Source organism: Lissotriton vulgaris, chromosome 10, assembly GCF_964263255.1.
Source record: "Lissotriton vulgaris chromosome 10, aLisVul1.2, whole genome shotgun sequence".
Taxonomy (NCBI): Eukaryota; Metazoa; Chordata; class Amphibia; order Caudata; family Salamandridae; genus Lissotriton; species Lissotriton vulgaris.
In genome coordinates, this window is record NC_141698.1 from 965,577,106 (window position 1) to 965,599,858 (window position 22,753).

Genomic DNA, 22,753 nt, shown 5'->3' on the forward strand with positions numbered 1-22,753 from the left:
CAAGTGCAGCCCTGCATTTAAAAGTGTTCTATTTGGAACAGGAGTCAGGGCTGTTAATGGGAGATCAGCCTCAGACAAGCAGGGCTCGCATACTTTTTGCACTGGGCTACAAAGCAGTCGCATTGATTTCTTCCTGCTTAATAAGGAATGTTTGTCCAACCTAATAGATCTGGTGGTTTGTGAACGCACTGAGGGTGACCATGTTAATGTTAATGTTATTGGCACTTATAGAGCGCAACTGCTACCCGGAGGTGTCCTGGCGCTTTATATGATATCCTTCCTTGGCCTGAGTTGGAAAAGTACAACTGGTCTGAAAGCGTAAATAGCCATGTTTTCAAGGCCTTCCTAAAATCCAGATGTTTAGTTGTGCTTCTGAGATGTAATGGGAGAGTGTTCCAAGCTTTGTCCACTCCCACTAAAAAGGTTCGTCCCCCGAGTTAACTTTTTTCTGCAATGGGAACTAAGACTAGTTTTGCCTCTGATGACCGTAGCGTTCTTCTGGGTATATACCAGCGAACCCCAGTGCTCTCCCTATATCCCGCAAGTACTACTCATGGTGTTAGTCGGAGGCACAAATTGATTATGTGGAGGCTCTATTGTCAAATGATCACAGGCGATTTAAATGGTCAAACCTGATTAAAAAAGATGAGCACTTGATGCAAATGAGTAGTTTGCTAGTTAACCCTTTCCATGCTCATGACGAGCTCAGCTCATCATGAGGCACAGTGGAGCTGTGCTGATGACGAGCTGAGCTCGTCATGAAATGAGGTAAATCTGAATTCTTCAGCACCGGAGGGGAAAATGTGCAGCAGCGATGTGGTTAATGCACTAAGTACATTATAGACATGTGCTACACAGGAAGAGCTTAGCTCTATTGTTGTGCAGGTCCACAAGAAACTTTTAAACCAGGTTAAAGGCTTTTTTATTTCCAAAAACAAAAAACCACTGATACACTCTGGAGTTAAGGCGGCCGCCTGGTATGATACTTCATGTCGCACGGCCTATAGAACCCTGGCTAGGGCAGTTAGGTAAAAAAAAAGGGACGATATATGAAGGGCTAGGGCTGAATATAAGGCAGCCCAATACCGAGCTAAAAGGGACTGGGATGAACTACACTGGGCCGAACTGCTTAAGACATGTTCGGGGAGAAACATCACTACCTTCTAGCACTTGGTGAAATGGGGCAGTGGGGCACCTAGGAAGGTGTCTGTGAACTATGTAGTCCCAGACAAGAGGGTATCGCATTTTAAAGCCCAGTTTGCACATCGTGGGGAGGTGCAAGACTGTTCTTATATGCCACCTCTCATTTCCACTTTTCACTGTACCAAGAAAGACATGGAAAATGCCTTACTCTCAGTCCCAAGAGGCACGGCGTCCGGGCCTGACTGCATTCCCGCCGATCTGTTCCTTTATGATATACTTAACTGGGCATCCTACATCCAGCTCCTCGTGATCACCATTGCAAGTGCAGCATCTGTGCCAGGTACTTGGGGAGGAGCAGAAATCCTCGCTATTTATAAGAAAGGGGATTGCTCTCAACCAGGAAATTATAGGCCGATAAGCCTCATTGACTGCATACAAAACGTATCGGCTAGGTTGGTACTGAACAAAATCCAGGCCTGGTTTGAGGAATATGACATCCTGTCCCCACTCCAGGCGGGTTTTCGCTCTTGTAATACCACCATTGATCAGGTGTTCAGGTTTATCCGGTTATATTGGGGTACTGTAGTGTTAGGGGGAAGTACAATCTATGCTGCTTTTGTCGACCTCAAGTCGACTTTTGACCTTGTTCCCCGTACTAAGATGTAGCAAATCTTTTTGATATCAGGAATGCCATTAGAAATTCTGGCATTTCTGGTTAAGCTACATGATGCCAACTACGTGCAGGTAAGATGGGATGTGCAGAGGAGCGCCACTAAAAGGTTTCCTGTAGAGAAGGGGGTTAGGCAGGGATGCGTTCTAGCACCAACTCTCTTCTCATTATATATTATTGGGGTAGTGCAGTATTTTTATAATTATCCTACGGATGCACCCATTTTAGCAGGGATGAAGATCCTGTTGCTTATGTCTGCAGACGACACCCTTATACTCTCCAAGACACGAAAAGGCCTACAGTGTGCCCTTTCAAGATTTGAGGACATATTTTTATTAGGACCGTGACCTCATAGTCAACGTAGATAAAACTAAATATATGGTCCTACACAAACATAAGAATTTTAAGGGTAGAGTCAAAATGAAGGAAGGTACTCTGGAACAAACACATAATTTTATTTATCTAGGGGTAACCATTGGCAACAAACTAAGCTGGAAGCCTCAAATAGATTTGCTCTCTGGCAAGCACACCCAACTCTCAGGTGCCCTGTTGAAGGAGCAGCCATCATCATACACTAAACCAATCGCTCCTGCACTACAAATTTAATTCTCAAAAATTAGCGCTTCGATTTTGTATGGGCAGAACTGTGGGGGTACGCCAACATAGATCCTTTAGTGAAAGCTCTAAATACATTTTTGAGGACTTTATTTGGCGTCCCACAGTCCACCCCGTTATTACCCTTATTTTTAGATCTGTGTTGCTTTTCGATTGAGGATGGGCCACTCTTTAGGGCACTGGCATACTGGAGAAGGCTCTGGGTCTCCCCGGTGCTTTCACAATATGCCCAAGCTCTAATAGAAGTTAGTGAGGCAGACGGTAAGAGCAAAATGTCATGGCTAAGGTGAGTAAAAGCCACTCTCTGTGAGATGGGGATGAGTAGTTTATGGGCTTCCCCTGCTGACAGTGTATTTCCAGCTAAAAGTGAGTTCAAGGCAGCATACTGGAACCCGCTTGTTATCAAGCGATGTGCGGCTCTAACTGGCCCTCATTATCCAGTGACTTCCTTGAGATCAAGCATTAAGTGAATTATGAAGGGTACTGGGATTTAATTACCCCACCCAATGACAGGAAACTGTACCATCAGTTTAAGGTGGGTTTGCTTCCTACCAATGTATTTACCAACATATGGTGTAGCTCGATTAGTAGCAATTGTCCCTTTTGTCCAAATTCTATCGAATCACTGGCACACATTCTGTTTGCTTGCCCAGCCTGTAGAAACCCCAGGGCCAGATGGCTGAAACCTCTTTGTCTAAATCTGGGGACCAGGTCAAGTAGCGAGGAATTCAGGATTCTAAAAACATCTACTAAAGAGTCCATTGTGATCGCTGTCGATAAGTTCTTGGGCTGGGTGTGGGTGATTCGTTTCAAAGAGAGGAGTTTTAGGTGAATGTTTTATGCTCCCTAGTTTCAGGTGATTGTTCATGCACTATGTACTTTACTGTATTGACACCGAATGAACTAAAAATTGATTTGTCTGCTGAATCTAGGACAAATGGTCACCCTAGGCGGCAGTTTTGCTGGGGTGAATTTTAACAGTGTTTTAGCTATATATTGTATAAGCACGAAATTTATTAGGAAGGTTTGATTTAAATTTATATAATCTACTTTTATGTTGTCATATGTTTATATTTTATACATTCTCACCTCTATGTATTATGTATTATCTTTTGTGATTTTTTAAATCGAAATAAAGAATTTGACTGACTGACTGAATTACAGCCATTTTCGTTTTTCACTATTGCAAGGCTACCTGTTCTCCATAGGCCAGAATGGGCAGTTAGATTATTACATTTTATAATCCTAACTGACTCAGGGAACATGGTAGAAAGTGTCGCCGTCGCTGCTGCTGCCGTCGCATCGTGAATGTCGGCGCTGTAGCTGTCATATTGCACCGCATCAAGAAAAACACCTTGCATCCCCAGAGAAGTGCGCTGCCATCGGAGCTGCTGCCATCGCATCTTGGATGTCGCCGCTGTAATTGTCACATTGTGCGGAAGCCTCTCGCAACGCCGGAGAAGAGTGCCGCAGCCGAGTCTGTTGCCGTCGTATCGCTGAACAAGGGTGTCGCCGCAGCAGTTGACGCATCAAACCGAGACTTCTCACATCATTGGAGAAGCACGCCGCATCTGGAATCTGGATTCTTTGCACCAGAACTTTGCTGCATTCCCATCGCTGCAACATTACTTGTTGTGGAAGCTCAACGCATCGTAAGGTACATTGACGCAAAGTGTTGCATCTTAAGAACTGAACTGAACTAAGCTAAAACCACCATCTTAAAGTAACAGTATTGTGTATTTTTGTTGTTTATGGTCTTGTGGTAAATCTATATAAAGTATACTTATTTTTTATATAAAACCTTGTGTGGTGTTCATCTGTAGTTTTGTCACTGGGTTACTGTATGTGGTCACAAATGCTTTACACACTGCCTCTGAGATAAGCCTGTCTGCTCATGCCAAGCTACCAAGGGGGTAAGCAGGGTTTATTTTAGGAGTGTACCCCCTTACCCTGACTAGAGACAAGGCTGCTTATTTGTCACAAGTACCTACCTGTGGCAACTAGAGACCCCCAAATCTAACACTGTAGAAAATTATTCTACAATAAATGTTTGAGGATAGGTACTTCAATTATGCAGGTTTTGCTTGCAGTCAGAGTTGCAGAAAGTGTTTCTTCCTCATGGTGAAAATATTATTTAATAGACTGTGTATGATAAAATAAAGTAAAAACATGTTACTAGTAGTATAGACATGCATGCAACAGCAGATACTCCAGAAACTGAATATTCCACAATAAGGTTCGCCTAAAATACAGATACCTTTATGCCTAAAATGTGATTGAAGATCTGTACTTGAGTATGAAAGTGATAGATTAAGTCCATAAGTTTGAATTTTTTTACAGTAAAGGCACACAAAGTAGTACATATGGAGGTTTCATGCCAATAAAGCAATTCAACTATAGATGTTACTTTTACACAGAACAACACAGACGTTATGTAATAGGTATTGTTCAGCACAGAGAGTAGTCTGCTTTATTCAGCTAAGAAGCACCAGTTTATTTGCAGGTCATGGGCCTAGTGCATTCATTTTAGTAGCACTGAGCAGCTGGGTCCTAGATGACTGCACTACCAGGACTAGTCACGGTTATTGGTACAGTATATTGCCCACCTCAAATGGCCTGATGCTAGTAGACCACAAACAATTATCACAAGCTACTTTGGATGAGAGGCAACATATTGAGAAAAGAAACAAGTAAAAGCATTTAGTGACACGACATCTTCAAATGTTGTCTTTCATCTTTTATTTTCTGCTATGCACAGTATGCAGATGACAAAACCAGCCAACGCATTTCACCCAAAACTGGGCTTCTTCAGGGCAAAAGAATTATTAGAGATTAAAATATCGGTCATATGTAGATCAAGTGGCGTCGAAAACTGTTATTTCTGATTAGATAAAGGCTAGGGTCTCGAGTTGATGGGGGATTCTCATAGAGTAGACCCGAATCCCATAAGAATCATGATGTTTGTGGAGCCGTGTCCGGAGGCCATCTTGCAGGCAGTGGAGAGGGGAAACAACCTTAATAATGAATATCTAACGACGAGTGGGCTTAACAACGAATCCTAAACAACGACCTGTACCTGAATCACAACCTCATTAACCACTACTTGACCTGGCCCACGACCTCATTAACTAATACTTCATTTACAACGAATTTTCAGAGGTAAGTGTATTTATAAGTACACAAATATGGTAAACGGTTTCAACAGATCATATTAGTATAATTGGTTTAATTAAATAATTCAACAATATCATGTTTACTAAAATATGAACATCTTTTTAAAAGCAAGCACGACAATTAAGTGATCCATCTGTATTTATTTAAAGTATGTGACAAGGGTAGGAGGCTAAAAAGTATATCCATGTTCATGACCTTGAGTTTAAAACCCCGACCAAGGGCAAAAACTGAAACTAGACTAATTACAAGAGAAGCTTCTAGCTGCAAATGAACAGCAGTTGTACAGTAATTTTGGCAAAACTGACATATAGTGGCTGGATGTAACTTGGCACGGTTAAATTACACACTCGCTTATTTGGACAGCACGCAATTAACAAATATCAATTAGAGACCAGCGATGACCCAATTTCCAAGATAAGGATTTTCGGAAAGGGGTGACACAATTAGTAATAGTAGTGGCAAAAGCGTCAATGCGTTTTCTTTGAAAGGGGCTGATCTGAAGCAATACATTGCTTCAGTGCGAGTCCCTGGGCATGTCTGGAACAGTAGAGGCACAAGATTCTTTATTAAAAATAGTTTATAATGGAAGTGTTGTTTAATTTAAATAAATATAATTTTTTGGATCGTGTTTCAAACATGCATTGTTTTGAAGGTAGTGGTAGATTCAGAGTATATGCCAATAGATTAACTTTCGTGGTTCAGTAAGTCGTGGTTAGGTACATAGTTGTTTGGCTTTGGTCGTTGTTTAGCCTTCGTGCTTTAGGCATTCGTTATATAGGAGGTAGTTGTTTAATCATATATTCGAGCACAGAGCATTACACAGCAAAGCATGTAATTACATACTACAATGGTGCAGAGTGGGTCACAGGGCTCTGGGCAACACAGGGCACTGGATGAAAGTAAAATGCATTTGAGTGATTGATTTTGAGTGGCAAAAAGCTGACAATGAGAAAAAATAACACTTGCAAAATTTTTACATTTTTGATGTTTTATGAAAAGTAATACTGTCTGGGGAAAAACATAGCCCCGTGTGTTGATCACGCTCTACATAATTTCGCCTGATGGTCACACAGCTAAAATGTACTCAAATACCATGAATCATTGTCTGTCTTTAATCTGTTTTTACATTGGTATTTGTAGTTGAGGCCGCTGTCACAAATGCAATCTTATTGTTTGGATTTTAATGATACTAAAGTACTTTAGACAGAGGACTAGTGTGACCACCGTAACTGATGAAGTAAAGCATTCTTCCCTTGTGGGAATTTTAATGACACAAAAGAGGTTTATATGTCATTTTAATTGTTTTATTGGAATATAATTATGTTTTTTATTAACTTAAACAATAAAGTACTGATGATGACCTCATACTTGAAATAATTTAGATTGTGCCCATATGGTTGGTAAAAGAGAGGTTCAATTCATCTAGAGCAAAGGTATTTCATTTTTTATTAGTATTTCACATCCTTTTGCTGTGTTTCTTTCACTTTGATCTCCCATACATTTTACTGTGAGTAATTAAAAGTGTAGAAGGCAGTATTTGATGCATATAAGCAGCATAGTTATAATCAGTCCAATTGACATGTTTAATCAAGACAAACTATTTTACTTTGACCAGCTGTCAAGCTTTTGCATTTGCCTGTGTTCATGTTACCCTGCCAAAGCAAAGAGTCCTTTGGAATGAATTGTTGTAATCGTACATGACAAAAATAGACTCCCTAACTGGCTTTGTAATTGAATACTTATGCAGTTTCTATACAGTTTTCTTAGAGAAACGACCCAACAATGGCTACAAAACCCAGAACAGGTGAGAAACCTTGTGTAAAAAACTTGCACAATTCCTCAGCTTCTTCCTATAACAAATCCCACAAATCCTCTTCTCTGATCTTCACATTTTCCAACCATTTGGCATGAAAGAAGGCTGCAGAGATATACACTAGGCCAACCTTAATAGGAGAGATGAGGATTTACAATATATTATTCATGTGTACAAATCATTGTTTGAATAAAAGAGAAGAAAGATTTGATCTAGGGTCATTTTAAGCTGTAATGCCATATCACTTTACACAATTAAGATCTTAAAATACTGTTTGCCTTTTTAACAACTACCTTAAATACTCAACTTTGGCATTAAGTATTAAACTATTGATATTACCTGTACTTGGAAAGGTCCAAATGTATTTATTGGGTGTGTAAGGCCGTAAACAACCTTCTCTTTTTCTGGTACAAATGTTCCTAAAAAAATGACAACTGCATTAAAAAATAGAATGGAGAGAATATAGTATTTTAGTTAACAGTTTACAAAACTCCTACTTACCAAACATCCTGTCCCAGATAATAAGGGTACCTGCATAGTTTGCGTCAATGCAGTAAGGGTTTCGCCCTGTAAAAGGAAGGGTATCAGGTAGTTTCACGGAGTATGATGATTTTCACAAGCGTAAGAAAGTGTATTTGATATATCAAGTGTTTAAAACAGTTTTAAAGTATTCTAAAGGCTGGGAAAATTAGAATAAAATGTGGTATGCAACGGCAAACATGACCAAAATGTAGTAATGGAAAAGGTTCTAAAATAAAGGTATCATAGGATTCTGAAAGGTTTCTGAGTGTGCATAAGGGTTCACTGAGGGCTGTCAGGCTTAATTGCTAAACCGCACTATCAGTGAACCTGGTTCAGAGTGGCTCAATGAAATGCTAAAAATTAAGCAGTACAATACACCTTCATGCCTCATTAGGCAAATATGATTAAGTTCTACACTGTGCAAAATATCACTTTTCCCAGCAAAATAGGTAGGATTTAATTAATTAAAATCAGAAAGGAGAAAAAAGACATTGAGCCTTCTGCTGTCAGTCTGTATCTCCAGAACCTGCGCCACTCAGATGGAGAAAGCCCTTTTACTCCTACATGAGAGGAAGGAACTAAGGGGCATATTACCAACAACTAGTGATAATTATCGCTATGTTGGCTTAGCGGCGATATTTTTATCACCGAGCTGCGGTGATTTTTATTGCTTAGGAACCTTGCTATTATCAAGGTATATCTCCTAAGCGATAAAAATCGGCCGAAATGCATGAATATCGCTGAAACGTCAGCGATATTCATGCATTACCGAGCTAATGCTCTTAGCCATGTTATCCACCTACCATTGGATAACATGGCTAAGAACTGCTCAGGGGCAGGTGTTAGCTTTTGGAGATATTCGCGCTCAGCGCGAATATCTCCAAAAATAGGTAATAGGAGATAGCGATGTTAGCAACTGTTTCCAGTCGCTAACATCGCTATCTCCATCGCCCACTTTGCATGTCATTAGTGATAAATATCACTGACATGCAAAGCGGGGCCCAATATGGTCGCTATCTCCTACTAGCTGTCGCTAACTGGTGTAAGCGACAGCTAGGTAATAGGGAGATAATTTTATCTCCGCTTTCTTGGCTTTTAAAGCCAAAAAAGCGGAGATAAACCCCCTTGATAATATGCCCCTGAGTCTCACAACTTTATGAAACACGTAACCCACATATACAACCTCAAAGTGATAGAAACAGCTGAAAATGATTTCTTCTCATCCAAAAACCACTATGCATCCCTTTCCCTAAATACCCTCCTCACCTCTGTACTCTCTCTTTTACATCTACCTAGGAACAGCATTGTGAGGCTTTGTATCTAAGTTTGATCTCTACAAAATCCCCCTATTATTAATTAAACATTGTGTAAACACTGACTTCTGATTACTTCCAGCTTTCACTCAAGGGAATCCGATCAGAGAGAAGGCCCATGATGCTAGTTGTCATGCCACAAGCCAAGCACATGGAAACATTATCATTAAATGGCACGGCTTAGTGTCAATAGTGCACCAACCCTATTAGCTGGAAGGGAAGGAGGAGTCATCACATCAGGAAAAGGACCTCTACAAAGTAATTGGAGGAGCAAAAATCAGAAGTCGTAACTTGCCACCAATTCAAATTGCTCTACCACAAGCAGAATCACGCTGTCTAATGAGATGATAGTTCTTTGAAATGCTATTTACAAACTTGACGAAGAAGGAAAACTGTGATTCCGATCTTGAGCCCATCCAGGTACAGAACCTTTTGTCAGCTATGCTATCTGGTCACACTCCCCCAAATGTTTCAATAAAGACAAAAGAATAGAAAAAGAATCATGACTTCATACTATGCTTCAGACTCTTGCTGTGAGGTTCGGTGATTTCTGAACCCGTTTCATAAAGGTCATGGTTTCGTTACGAATTTGATAGTAGCGAACCGTAACTAGTGAGTGCGGCAAGTACGAGTGATTTCGCCATGTTAGACCAATGGATTCACTACGTATTTAGGGATTTCGTTCTGAACCCTTGGGTTCCATTTTGTGTAAGGCAGCCATTTTGTGGTTGCCCTCACATAGGCCGATGACTACGGCCGAACGAGTCTTTAGTACACGTACACGTTAACTGATTCCTAGATAGATGACCTGAGTGAACTGACCCCGTTGCCTGAAGCTGACCTTGTTAAGCCAGTTCCTTGTCCGGTAGCTGATCGAGATTAAGGATCAAAGCGCAGGAGATTGTAAAGTTTGGTATGTACATACACACCCCTTATCCTGTTTCTCATCTGTTTCTGTTCCTTCTTTTATGGCCTATTTATGGTATGGGTTGTGGTCTTTTATTATGGGTTTGTCCGGCCTGTTCAAGAAAGAATGTTGGGCTTTCCCGTGTAATTGATGGTGAGCTGGACAACTGAAAATGGGTTTGTCGTCATGCGATACCTTTTAGTAACGCTACCTTTGATTGGACAAACTGTAACTAGTGGGTGTTTGTCCGGAATGTGATTTTTAGCATAAAAGACGATGTCTCGCAATACGAAAATTGAGCAGTCTCTGACGAACCTACTTGTGTCGTACTTCGTAGACTTCTGTTCCTGGTTGCAGCCAATAAATTTGATCTTTGACGTCACCGAGAAGTATCCTGTGTCTCTGTATTCTAAGACAGGTGAACTCGAAGACTTTGGGCGTGCCCCTGGTGCCGCTGGGTTCTAAAACCCGGTTCTTCAGCTGTCAGCATAAGACACACAATTGATGGACGGAATGCAGAAAAAATCAAAACATTCCCCCCCAGTCAAAAGATCTGGGTTAAATCCATCATTCTTTTGCTAACCATGCCACCCCAGTTTAGACCTGGCCATATGCAAATCAGTCTTGACCCTGTGCAGACTCCTGCTGTGCCTGAATTCTTACATGAAATCCCACTTATAGTAGCCCACCTCGGAATTCCTCACATCAACTCCACAGAGACTTTGGAGCTGATTTCAGACACTATCTATGATCTACCTCTCCATAACAGAACAAAGCCACAGAAATGTGTATTTGAGAGATCCAACAAGAAGAAGCCAACAACTTTGATGTCAGGGCTCCATATCCTCTTTGCTGTGCTGTCTCTAACCATGATTAGTCGCTTCACTTCAACACTGTTTTATTAAGATCGCCTATTGAGATGCAACATTTTACCACTAAAAGCCAATAAATATGGTTAATTGAATGGCACATTGTTGCATGTAGTTTGTGTGTAACAAATTGAATAACTTGACAAATTATTGGTTGACTCCTGTATTTTGAGTTTAAGGAATCAGGCAATGTCAAAACGCAATATCAACATGTCTAAGCGGTACAAATGCCCAGTTAATCGCTAGATCTTTTAAATTCCTGAAGGACAATTAGGAATAAGAATGCCTTGTCGATGCTTAACATCATTTTCAGGGTTCTCCCGTACGGCACACTGCACCTTTTTTTATACTTTTAAACTTTTAACAGTATTTGGCTAGCTATCTGCATTACGGGACATGCAAAAAAGGGAAGGCCTAATGGGATAGCCATAGCCAGCAAAATGCACTTTACTCCATTACAATATGAAGAGTTACTGGTCTTTTGTTGCAAATTGAAGCAATTTTTAGATGCAGTGTTTATCATGTCTCTTCTCAAGGACGAAATTTGTGCTTCTCTGGCTCATTTTGCATTTTAAATAATTATTTAGAATAAATGTTTATCATGTCTCAATTTAAGAATTAACCCTACATTTTCCAGCTCCTGTTAGCCTTAAGCACTTTACGCTTTTAAATTACGAATATTATTTGATCAAATCTGTATAATGATTAACGCTAGATGAAGAGTTTATCAAGTCTCATTTAAACTATGAAGCTAGAGTTTAACTTGTTTCTTTTATGCCAAAATTTTTATCGTTTTAATTAACTAAACAATAAAATATACCTTACCTTACCTCCTATTACGATAATCCAATACTACTTTGGACTTTTTCAGTGACCTGCTCTGCTCTGCCTAAAGTAACAGAGCAATTGGTTGTTTACTATTTTCAATCATATATGTTTTGAGCAGGCCATTTGACAATATTTGCCCACTCCAATAAAATAATTTGGTGTGAAAAGTCCTATGTTTCTGAACTATTTCTAATCACTATCAGCTTAAATAAGATATTATATTGTCTTTTATTCAATTTGTTTCCAATTATTTTGATATTTGCTCCTGTCAATTTGTGGAATCTCATATCTAATAGCTTTCTTCTTTATGCAATTTTATTTTGACATAAACTTGCAACTTGGGCTAAGCTATGCGTTTGAGCAAAGTAACAAAAGCAGAGTTAGTGTCCATCTTAGATGGGCTATACCTTATTACTCTGTTAGGAACAGTTGGACCTGGATATTATGAAAGTGTGTTTAGGGCGCACTAAGCCTATAGTTCTCTTCCATCTTGGTCTTAGTGATTTTTTATCAATCAATCAGGAGAATTGTAAGCGCTCCACTCACCCATGAGGGTCTCAAGGTGCTGGGCGGGCAGCTCCGTTCAGTCGAAGAGCCAGGTATTGAGTGTCTTCCTGAAGATGTTCAGAGAGGGGGCATGTCTGATGTCGATCAGGAGCTCATTCCAGGTCTTAGCCACGATGTAGGAAAAGGCTCTTCGGCCTGTTCTGGCACTGCGGATGCACAGGTTTTTGGCGAGGATGAGGTTGGTGGATTGGAGGTTTCTTTTGAGTACGTGGAAGGAGATTCTCTTGTTGAGGTATTGAGTCCCGGTGCTGTGGAGGCATTTGTAGGCGTGGGTGAGTATCTTGAAAGTAACTCTCTACTCAATGGGGAGCCAGTGGAGGTTCCGTAGGTGTTGGGTGATATGTTTGTGTCGAGGGATGCAGAGGACGAGTCTGGCTGCGGTGTTCTGTATGGTCTGGGACTTGTGAGGCATGGACTTGTTGATCCCAGCGTAGAGGGCATTTCCGCAGTACAATCTGCTGGTTATGAGTGCGTGGGTGATGGTCTTTCTTGACTCGGGGGGATCCATTTGAAGGTCTTTTGGAGGATTTGTAGGGTGTTAAAGCAGCTGGAGGCGACGGTGTTGAGCTCTTGGTTCATGGAAAGGGAGGAGTCGAGTACAATGCCATGGTTTTGTGCGTGGTCTGTGGGGGTCAGAGGGCTGCCGAGGGTAGTGGGCTACCAGGTGTTGTCCCATGCAGAGGGGGAGGGTCCGAGGATGAGGACCTCTGTCTTCTCCTAGTTGAGCTTTGGGCAGCTGTTGCTCATCCAGGATCCAACGTCCTTCATTCCTTCCTGGAAGTTGAGTCTAGTGGTGGTGGACTCATTGGTGAGGGAGAGGATGAGGTGGGTGTCGTTGGCATTGAGTCTGTGCTGTCTGACTATGGCGGTGAGGGGAGCTATGTAGATGTTGAAGAGCGTGGGGCTCAGCGATGATCTTTGGGTACTCCACAGTTGATTTTTTTGGGTTCGGAGAGGAAGGTATAGCAGCCTGATTCTTTGGGTTCTGCTGTTGAGGTACAAGCGGATCCAGCTGAGGGCTGTTCCATGTATTCTGGTGTTGTGGAGTCTGGCGGTGAGAGTGCAGTGGGAGACGGTATCGAACACTGCTGAGAGGTCAAGTAGGATCAGGGCTGCAGTGTGTCCTTGGTCAAGGAGGGTGCGGATGTTGTCTATGGTGGCGAGTAGGGTAGTCTCTTTGCTGTGGTTGCGGCGGAATCTAGATTGGGAGGGGTCGAGGATGGAGCTTTCTTTGATGAATCTTGTTCGTTGTGCGTTGACGGTCTTCTTGGTGACTTTTGCCGCAAAGGGGAGAAGGGAGATTGGTCAGTAGTTCTTGAGTTCCTAGGGATCTGCTGAGGGCTTCTTGAGCAGGGGTCTGACTCCTGCGCATTTCCAGTCGTCGGGAAAAATGCTTGTCTTGAAGGTGGCTTTGATGGTGCGTTGTAGTTCTGGGACGATGGCAGTGGCCGCTCTGTGGTAGATGTGCAATGGGTCTGGGGTCCATGGGGGCCCCTGAGTGGATGCCTTTCATGGTCGAAGTTGTGTCTTCGGTGATGACTGAGGTCCAGGAGTATGCACCTCAGGGCATCAGAGGTGTTGGCGTTGGGTGCGGGGGCGGTGGTGGAGAGGGCAGTGAGGAAGGACTGGCGGCAGTGGCGGTAGGAGGAACTGTCCGTGGGTGCTGCTTGGTGTGGACAGCTGGCAGTTGTGGCTCCTTCCAGGGTTGAGTGCATGGAGGGTAGCTGAGTTGTAGAGGTGTATGGTTGGGGAGCCAGGGTCCCTGGTGCTGGTCCCGCTCAAGTCGCAGACGAGCTTGCATTTGGCGTTCCTTTGGTGGGCCGCACAGTGGCCCCATTAAATAGGGGAGGGAAGAGGCACAGCTGGGAGGCGAGAGTGGGAATCGGCAGGGGGGAGAGGGAGGCAGGAAAAAACAGGCAGAGAGTACGAAAAAAGAACAAAGGAGGTACAATAGGCAAAAAACCGAGAGGCACAATAACAACCAGAATGGCACAAAAAGGTAAAGAACAGAGAGGCAACAGTCGAAATTGAGGGCACAGTAAGGCAAGAAAATTAACTAAAAATGGGCACAATATACTCTAGACTGAGGCTCAAACCTCTACCTGCACTAAGGCCTGAACAGGGCAGCGGCACAGCAGAGCAGCGGAGTTGCAGCGGGAGAGAGCAGGTCCCAGGCTGTGAGGTCAGAGGTCTTGCTCATGCTCTCCCGCAGCGGCTGACATTAAATATGGGAGGGGGGAGGGAGGCACAGCTGGGAAGTGGGAGCGGGAATATGCAGGGGGAGGGGTTGTGGGGGCAGCAGCGGCGGTAGAGAGAGGTGGGAAAAAAGGAGCAGAGAGGGCGAAAAAACAACAAGAAGGCACAATATACAAAAAACAGAGAGACACAATAACAACCAGAATGGCAAAATACGGTAAAAAAAACAGAGGGGCAGCAGTCGAAATTGAGGGCACTGTAGGGCAAGAGAATTAATTAAAAACTGGCACAATACAATCTGGACTGAGGCTCGAACCCCTACCTGCACTAAGCCGTGCACAGGGCAGCAGCACAGCAAAGCAGCGGAGCTGCAGTGGGAGACAGCGGGTCCCAGGCCGTGAGGTCAGAGGTCTTGCTTGTGCTCCCGTGCAGCGGCCACCATTAAATAGGGGAGGACGGCACAGCTGGGAGACAGGAGCGGAAATTGGCAGCGGGGAGAGGCGTGAAAAAACAACAAGAAGGCACAATAGGCAAAAAACAGATAGGTGCAATAACAACCAGAATGTCACAATAAGGCACAATAAGGTAAAAAACAGAAGCAACAGTCGAAATTGAGGGCACAGTAAGTCAAGAGAATTAATTAAAAACGGGCACAATACACTCTGGACTGAGGCTCGAACCCCAACCTGCACAGGACAGCGGCACAGCAAAGCAGTGTAGCTGCAGCGAGAGAGAGCAGGTCCCTGGCCGTGAGATCAGAGCGGCATAATACCAAGCAATAGTGATAATTATCGCTATTGCTTGGTTAGCGGGAAAAAAATATCGCCGAGCACCGAGGATTTTTACAGCTGAGATACCTTGGGGCATATTACCAAGCAATAGCGATAATTATCGCTATTGCTTGATTAGCGGGAAAAAAATATCGCCGAGCACCGAGGATTTTTACCGCTGAGATACCTTGATATTATCAAGGTTTATCTCAAAAGCGGTAAAAATCCTGCAAAATGCATGAATATTGCTGAAAAATCAGCGATATTCATGCATTATCGTGACAATGCTCTTAGCCATGTTATCCACCTTCCATTGGATAACATGGCTAAGAACTGCTTTTAGCAGGTGTTAGCTTTTGGAGATATTCGCGCTTAGCGCGAATACTTCCAAAAGTTGTTAATAGGAGTTAGAGATGTTAGCGACTGTTTTCAGTCGCTAACATCTTGGCACGCCCACTTTGCATGTCATTAGCGATAATTATCGCTGACATGCAAAGTGGGCCCCTAAATGCCCGCTATCGCCTACAAGCTGTCGCTAACTGGTGTTAGCGACAGCTTGGTAAAAGGGCGATAAAATTATCGCTGCATTAACGGGAAAAAGTCCCGCTAATGCGGCGATAATGCCCTTGGTAATATGCCCCAGAGATCTTGCTCATGCCCTCGCGCAGTGGCCGCAACTAAATAGGGAAGGTGGTGGGAGGGAAGGGGGAGGGAGGCACAGCTGAGAGGCGGGAGCGGAAATCAACAGGGGCTCTGGGGAGAGCAGCGGCAGGAGAGGGAGGTGGGAAAAACTGGCAGAGAGCGCAAAATATCAACTAGAAGGCACAATAGGCAAAATAGAGAGAGGCACAATAACAACCAGAATAGCACAATAAGGTAAAAAAACATTGAGGCAACACACAAAAAACATAAGTAAAAAAAAACGAATAAAAAAGACCAACATTATATGCTGCACATTTCCCTTTTCTAAAGCAACGATCTACACTAATTTCTAATTAAAAGGTTCCCAAACAGACAGTCCATATTGATAACAACTTCAGACAAATAATCAAACAACAGCACAGTGATGGCCTCAGGGTATGAAAGGCAAGAGTCATTTGAAATCGCTGGGTTTACAATCTTGTCATCTAGATGGCTTTGTTGATTATAATAACAAGAAAGATGTAGCAGGACTAAATGGTTTTGAACATTGGCAGCAGGTAGAAAGTAAACAAGGGAAGGATACAGGACTGTAAAATGTGCCAATCAAGATATTTTTGAACATCTGGACAAGTGAACACCTATCATAATCAATTGTGGTTTCATCTGTCTACTCTAAAAGACTACCATCTGTCATAGAATATTCGGCTTCCAGAGGAAATGAGGTAAAGGATAAAAATGTAATATGTTAATAAATACTGGGTGCCAGATTTATGATCTTGCTGTGCTGCATCACATAGAGTGGGCAGGAATGCACCAAATCCACTAAGATTCCAGCATTGCCAAACACTGATGCACACAGTGCAGCATAGCACCAATGAAGGCACCCTTCTGCCATGATGCAACAGTGCTTGCTTTACAGACAGGATTGTTTTTGCGCAGGTAGGAACACCTTCTTTCACAAAAACAATACTCGCAGGCATTTTTGTCTTTCTGTGGGTGTTACAGAAAGCAACACTCCAAGGGAGATGAAAAAAATTTAAGAAATAAAGTTATTTCGCCTCATTGTGCCTCCTCTGAGAAGGCATAACTTTTTAACGCATTCCAAGGATTACTAGTGGTATTAAACCTGGGAATGTGCCAAAATCCATGGGTGGACGTGTCAGAACACCCATGCTCTCCCCATGAAAGGCCTTCCTAGGGCAGAGTAATACAAAGCAGCATTGTGATACTTCAGATTTACTGTGCCGTGCAGAGCCAAACAAAGTGGCTCTGCATGGCATGGTAAATCTCACGTATGGCTTGAGTTGCATTTGCGTCACCTTGTGTGATGCAAGGGCAATGCAATTATTTAGTAAATCTGGCCGCCGACCTGAACAAATGAGTAATAATTTGTATTATACTGCCTTTGAGCCAGAACACAATCCACCTTCCAAGATTGTTCCAAGCTGGTACTGTTCTATTGATGTAATGAAGAAAACCTTTCTCATATTTTTAACAATTGTTGGAGTTGGAGTGATAGACAATATTTTAATCATATATATCAGTAAAAAATACTTAGGACACTGACAAATGTACTTAAATGGCAAATAACTGGTTTTCAGATGTGGAAAAGTTACTCCTTGATGCAAGTCTAGAAATGTAATCTATATTTTCATTGATCGTTATGGTCATGCAGCCACTTAATAGGATATGAAAATAAAATGCAAATATATTAGAAACTTGTGGTTAGATTTGCTGCAATTTGTAACTGACAGCCGCTGAGGAATATATGTTGAGAGGAAATTGGCTGCATTATATGATGTGGTTGTGCAACCTCACCATGTAAAAATCCTATTCTCATAAGACTCCTTTAGGACCCTTAAGTTTCATTTGTCAAATCCTTAGCTCAGCTCTAGGTAGCTGTGGCACTGAGTAAAAAGGCTTAAACTGAGAAACCAAAACAATTGAAGAAGAAATAAAGCGACATTCAAGAAATCCTAAACCAATCGATAACAATAGACTGCATTTATATAAGAATTTAGACACTAGAAAGAAAATGATCCACCAGAGGGTTCTGGAGATATAGGTTTTACAAGCAATAATAAAGCAAAGCAATTTCCTTCAAATACAATCTGGTCTTAGCAAAGTCAACACATTTTACACTTAGAAACGTTTTCAAAGAAAACTAGGGCGCCTATTAAGATGGCGGACGGACCTGCGTCCGTCCGCCACCCCCGAGGTGGAGGGACCATCCGCAGGGGCAGCGGTGGTCCCCCGAGGCAAAGCTGCAGGTAAGTGTGTGTTTTTTTTTGTTCTTATTGTTTGGTGCATGCTTGAAATGTGTGAATGTTTGGTAATGAGTGTTGTGGGTGGATGTGTTTGTGGTGCTTGTGTGTGAATGCATGACTGTGAATGTGTATGTGTGCATGAATGTCCCGCCCACCCCCTTCCTCCTAAACTTATTGTCCACCACTGCTTTTAGGTCTAATGGTCCATATGCAGGAAGGCTAATTTAAATAAAAGGGCATTGAATTATATTAGTCCAACCCAGAGGAGCCCTCTCCAGCATTACTCCTTAATCAATGGCCATGAGTTTGTCTAAACTCCACAGAACTAGCAAAAACATACTGACCATGTCAGGTGTCAATAGGATCCAGTATACTCACATTAGGTATCATCTTTTAAGAGGCACTTCTGCCATCATAACATTTTGCCCTCAAGTATTTCTTCTTCAATGTGGGCTCATGCCAAGAGTTCGTGTAGATGCAGGCCATTGGTCAGCTATCACCTGAAGCTTTACCCCACTGGCTATAACCATCCAAAGTAGAACTTCTTCATTTGGTCAAAACTCTCATTCAGGCACAACTTAATGGGCTTAAATAGGCTAGGGCTTAAATGGGTCATTAGCCCCACAAGATGTGATGTAATTATTGTAGGATCACAACTTTTTTCACTGAATTAGCATTGGTCTAAACAAACCATGGTGATGTTTGGCCCCACTGTTGTTCATTTGGGATGCTAGGACCTACTCTTTATTTTCCAGCTGTTACATTTTACTTTCCTAGATTTCGTGACATCGAGTTAAGATATGGTCACGTTTCAAAATTGTGATTTCGAACTTTTAATTCTTTATTTCTTAATTGTATTTCTGTGTAAATCTTTATTTGGCTTTGTCAAGCTATTAAGAGGAGAGCCAACACATACATTTGGAAGAGTCTGTTTGTGAGGAATTGCCTAGTGAGTTTGTTATGGAAGGGTTCCATAACACATATTAAAGCGTTGCTCACACGCCCCCCTCACTGTCAACACTTGCACTTTAAAGGGTTGCTCCAATTCGTTGTTTGGATAATGTTTACCAAATGTATCTTAATAAAACTATATAAATACACCACGGGGGCTCCATTGTGAAAATTGTGCCAGAATTAAACACCCATGCAAACCAATATTTTGCAGTGAAATAAATGCTAAGTGCAATTATGGTGTTATGGAGTGTTTTCCTTCAAGCAAAACTAATCTAGCACAAAATTGTGATGGGATATTTTATAGCCAATAGTAATAATGGGGTGATCCTGTGTCCCTCAAAACCTGGGAATTGATAATGGAATCTACAGACCGTTCTGTTGGGTAAACCATTTGCTTTGCGGTCAATAATTGATTTATCATAGGACATACACCAGGAATATTCAATAATTCAAAAAAAATTAATGTTGCACTGTTTACTGTTGTTATAGTAAATGGATGTCACACAAACCGTTTTAACAACAAGACATTACAGTGACATTAGTGAGTCAAGTGCAATGAAGTGACACAGTGATATTGTGAGTGAAATATATATAAAAACATATCAATGACAAACATAAATCATATAAATCAATAAGCGTCTGTCCTTTCACTAGTTATATTCCACAGGCACCCTAGCCAAGTTTTTCTTTCTAGCTTTGGAGGTGGTGAACTGATGGACATGGACTAAAAAGAGCGTTGAAGTTTCAAATTAGAGGTATGAGCTGTTTGTCAAGCATCACGGCGGGTCTTCCTCAGGACTGAAAACAGGGTGTGGACTGTCAGTTTCCCACTATGGATTAAATTTACACAACAATTCTTGTAGATAGCGTCAAACAGCATTATTGCCACATGTATATGTCTAGAATCCACCAGCTGGTTGCAATCTTTATGTTGAGGTTGCAAACAATTGCAAAGACGTGACCAGCATTTAAGTAATTTAATAACCACCATCCAGTTGGAGTCTTCAATGCAGTATAATTTGACTTTGCATTTAATGCAATGGGGAGACAATAAGTTTAGTTAATTCTTTACTTACAATCCACCATCCAACAGTTTACTGTTGGTTATTAAATTACTTATATACTGATTAGGTCTTTGCAATTGTTCCTACTGGATAGAACAGAAATAGATCCACTAATAATGAACTGAGAAAAGCCAGGTCTTTAAAATTTCTCTGAACAAAGAAATACTATATTGCAATATCAGTAAGGAATTCATCAACCTGCAGGTCAAGATCGAAAATCTTCTTCCTCCCCATTTAGCCCTCTTGATTTTGGGAACCACTACTAATTTAGCAGTGCTGGCTCTTCAATTACGATTCTTTAAATGCCAGGACATGTACTGCTGAAAATATGCAGGACCCTCAGTATACACAGCTTTTTGAGCAATAGAAAGGGCTTTGAATTTAACCAATCGAGGTCGCGAATGCCCTTGGAGATTATGAGTCAAGAATGAGGGGCATTTAGACTTGTGGGTGGTCTTAAGTTTTGCTGGATGGTGTTGAGCCCTGGCAATTGCTCTTGGCAGACCATTCATCAAATCTACGACTCCCACCTCTCTGTTGGGCTTTTTATGCTCAATGTGTTCACTATAATATGATAGGTATCGTTGAGACCAAAAAAGTAGTTGTTGGACTGGCTTCCTTGCTAGGAAAACTGACTAAGTAGTGAAAATAAAAAACAATGGCCTTGAAGCACATGAATTTTTTTTAATGGTGTGGCCATTTGTCACCATTCCTGTCCAGTTCTACCACATTGTAGTCAAGGAGAGGAAAAATATGAGTTTGAAGACACACCTCAAATACTTTGCATTGAGCAAGAGGCATTGTAGGAGATGGGTCATAGATTTCCAGCTGATGTTGCACAAATGGATACCTAGAGGTTTTCTCCTCTGAATGACTTGTGGGGGATATGGGATTGCAGGATAAGAGCCGTACCAATTAACAGCAGTGATCTCACTCAACCAAACTTGAAATGAGATCCTACATCTTCCTCACGTGTTGATTGTGTCTGTATTACATAAAAGCTAATGTCTGTCCATTTATTTTCCGAGGAATATTAAAAAAAATTTTTAGAGGATAATTATTTCCGGTGGGCGACTATCTACTTGAAGAATGATTATTATTTCTTGTCAGGGTTGACCCTCAAGGTCACTAAATTATCGAGAGCTCAATTCCCTGGTAGATGACAGGCTTAACTTAGGGTAATGTGGAACCTAGGGCAATGCAGGACCAAAACAGTAGTGAAATCAAAACACCAAGCAATAAATCCCAAAAGTGAAGTAGGAAAATAGAGTAAAAGTTAGTAAACAAAAACACCAATATGTCAAAAATCTAATAGGGGAACAATATATATAGTTTTTGTTAACAATTTAAGTAGAAGTAGCATTAAAAAGAACTAGGCATCTATGATAGTCTATTGATGAGGTAGACCCGTACCTAAGTGTGATTTAAGGCTGACTGCAATGGAGCTCTGGTCGGATACACCGAGTGGATCAATCCCAGTGAAAAGACAGCAAGTCTTTAAAAAAAATTCTAAGTCCCTTTTCAGAAAGGGAATTTGTCACTTTTGGGAAGCAAAGCACAGAACTTTCTCCAAAGCCACAATACAGAAAGGGACTTTGCCACTTTGTGAGAATACAAATGCTCACCAAGCAGGCTGGATTGTAGCCATCATGTTGGAACCAGAGGCCAGATACTTGAGACAGGGTGGTCATTTCAGAACTCTGGAGCTTTGGAGATGTCTTACTGATAATTTTCGAAGTCGCAACACAGAAAGGGACTTAGTCTGTTTTTCAGAAGTGCTGGGACCTTTGAGAAGAATGAATCTGAAATCCATTGCAACGCTGTAGGCCTGCCAGTTGGATGCTTTTTTTCCGCGAGCCCTTCTGAATCTCTGGAGATCTGGAGGAAATGTTTAAAAAAATGTCCATACTTTCTTCTGGTGCCAAAAACAACCACAGGAGTATGCTTCTAAAGCTCACTGGCCCTCAGGAGAGGCAATTACAAAACATCAGGGTGTCAGAAAGAGGCCCCCAGCAAAGGGCAGTCCTGGTCCACTTGCCACTGGTCAGATGAATACTTCAGAGAAAATGCCTCTTGCAGCTTGTTGTGTCTCTGTAGGCGCAAGGGAGGTCAGCCAACAGACTTCCTAAGTCCACTCCTTTATTCTGTATACAAGGGGATCAGGTCCAGGCCTTCAGGGATACTATCAGGTCCAGTCCTCTTCTAACGTTCTTCAGATTCTGATGATAACCCTACTCATATTCAGCAGTTCATCTTTACCCTACTGTAGTGCTCCTCACCCATATAATTCAAGAAATTCTTCTCTTGTGCAGAGCCTGTGTGCCCACCCAGAGGTTTGGGCAAGGTAATGTGCAGTCCCCTCCTTTGTGGTCACTTAAAACAGTTCTGGGGAAAGCTTTCCTCCACTGGGTCTAGGGGGACAAAGGTAAGGGCCTTTCA

General features: G+C 41.9%; 1 protein-coding gene across 2 annotated transcripts in view; it reads right to left on the bottom strand.

Annotated features, from left to right (window-relative positions):
• AGMO (alkylglycerol monooxygenase) overlaps positions 1–22,753 on the bottom strand; it is a 737,946-nt gene that overhangs the window by 274,768 nt on the left and 440,425 nt on the right. For both annotated transcript variants that reach the window (XM_086941966.1, XM_086941965.1), the window contains exons 8-9: positions 7,917–7,982; positions 7,755–7,834 (exon numbers count right to left, since the gene is read on the bottom strand). In XM_086941966.1, the coding sequence (XP_086798092.1) occupies positions 7,755–7,834; positions 7,917–7,982 (146 nt within the window). The remainder of the gene's footprint in view (positions 1–7,754; positions 7,835–7,916; positions 7,983–22,753) is intronic.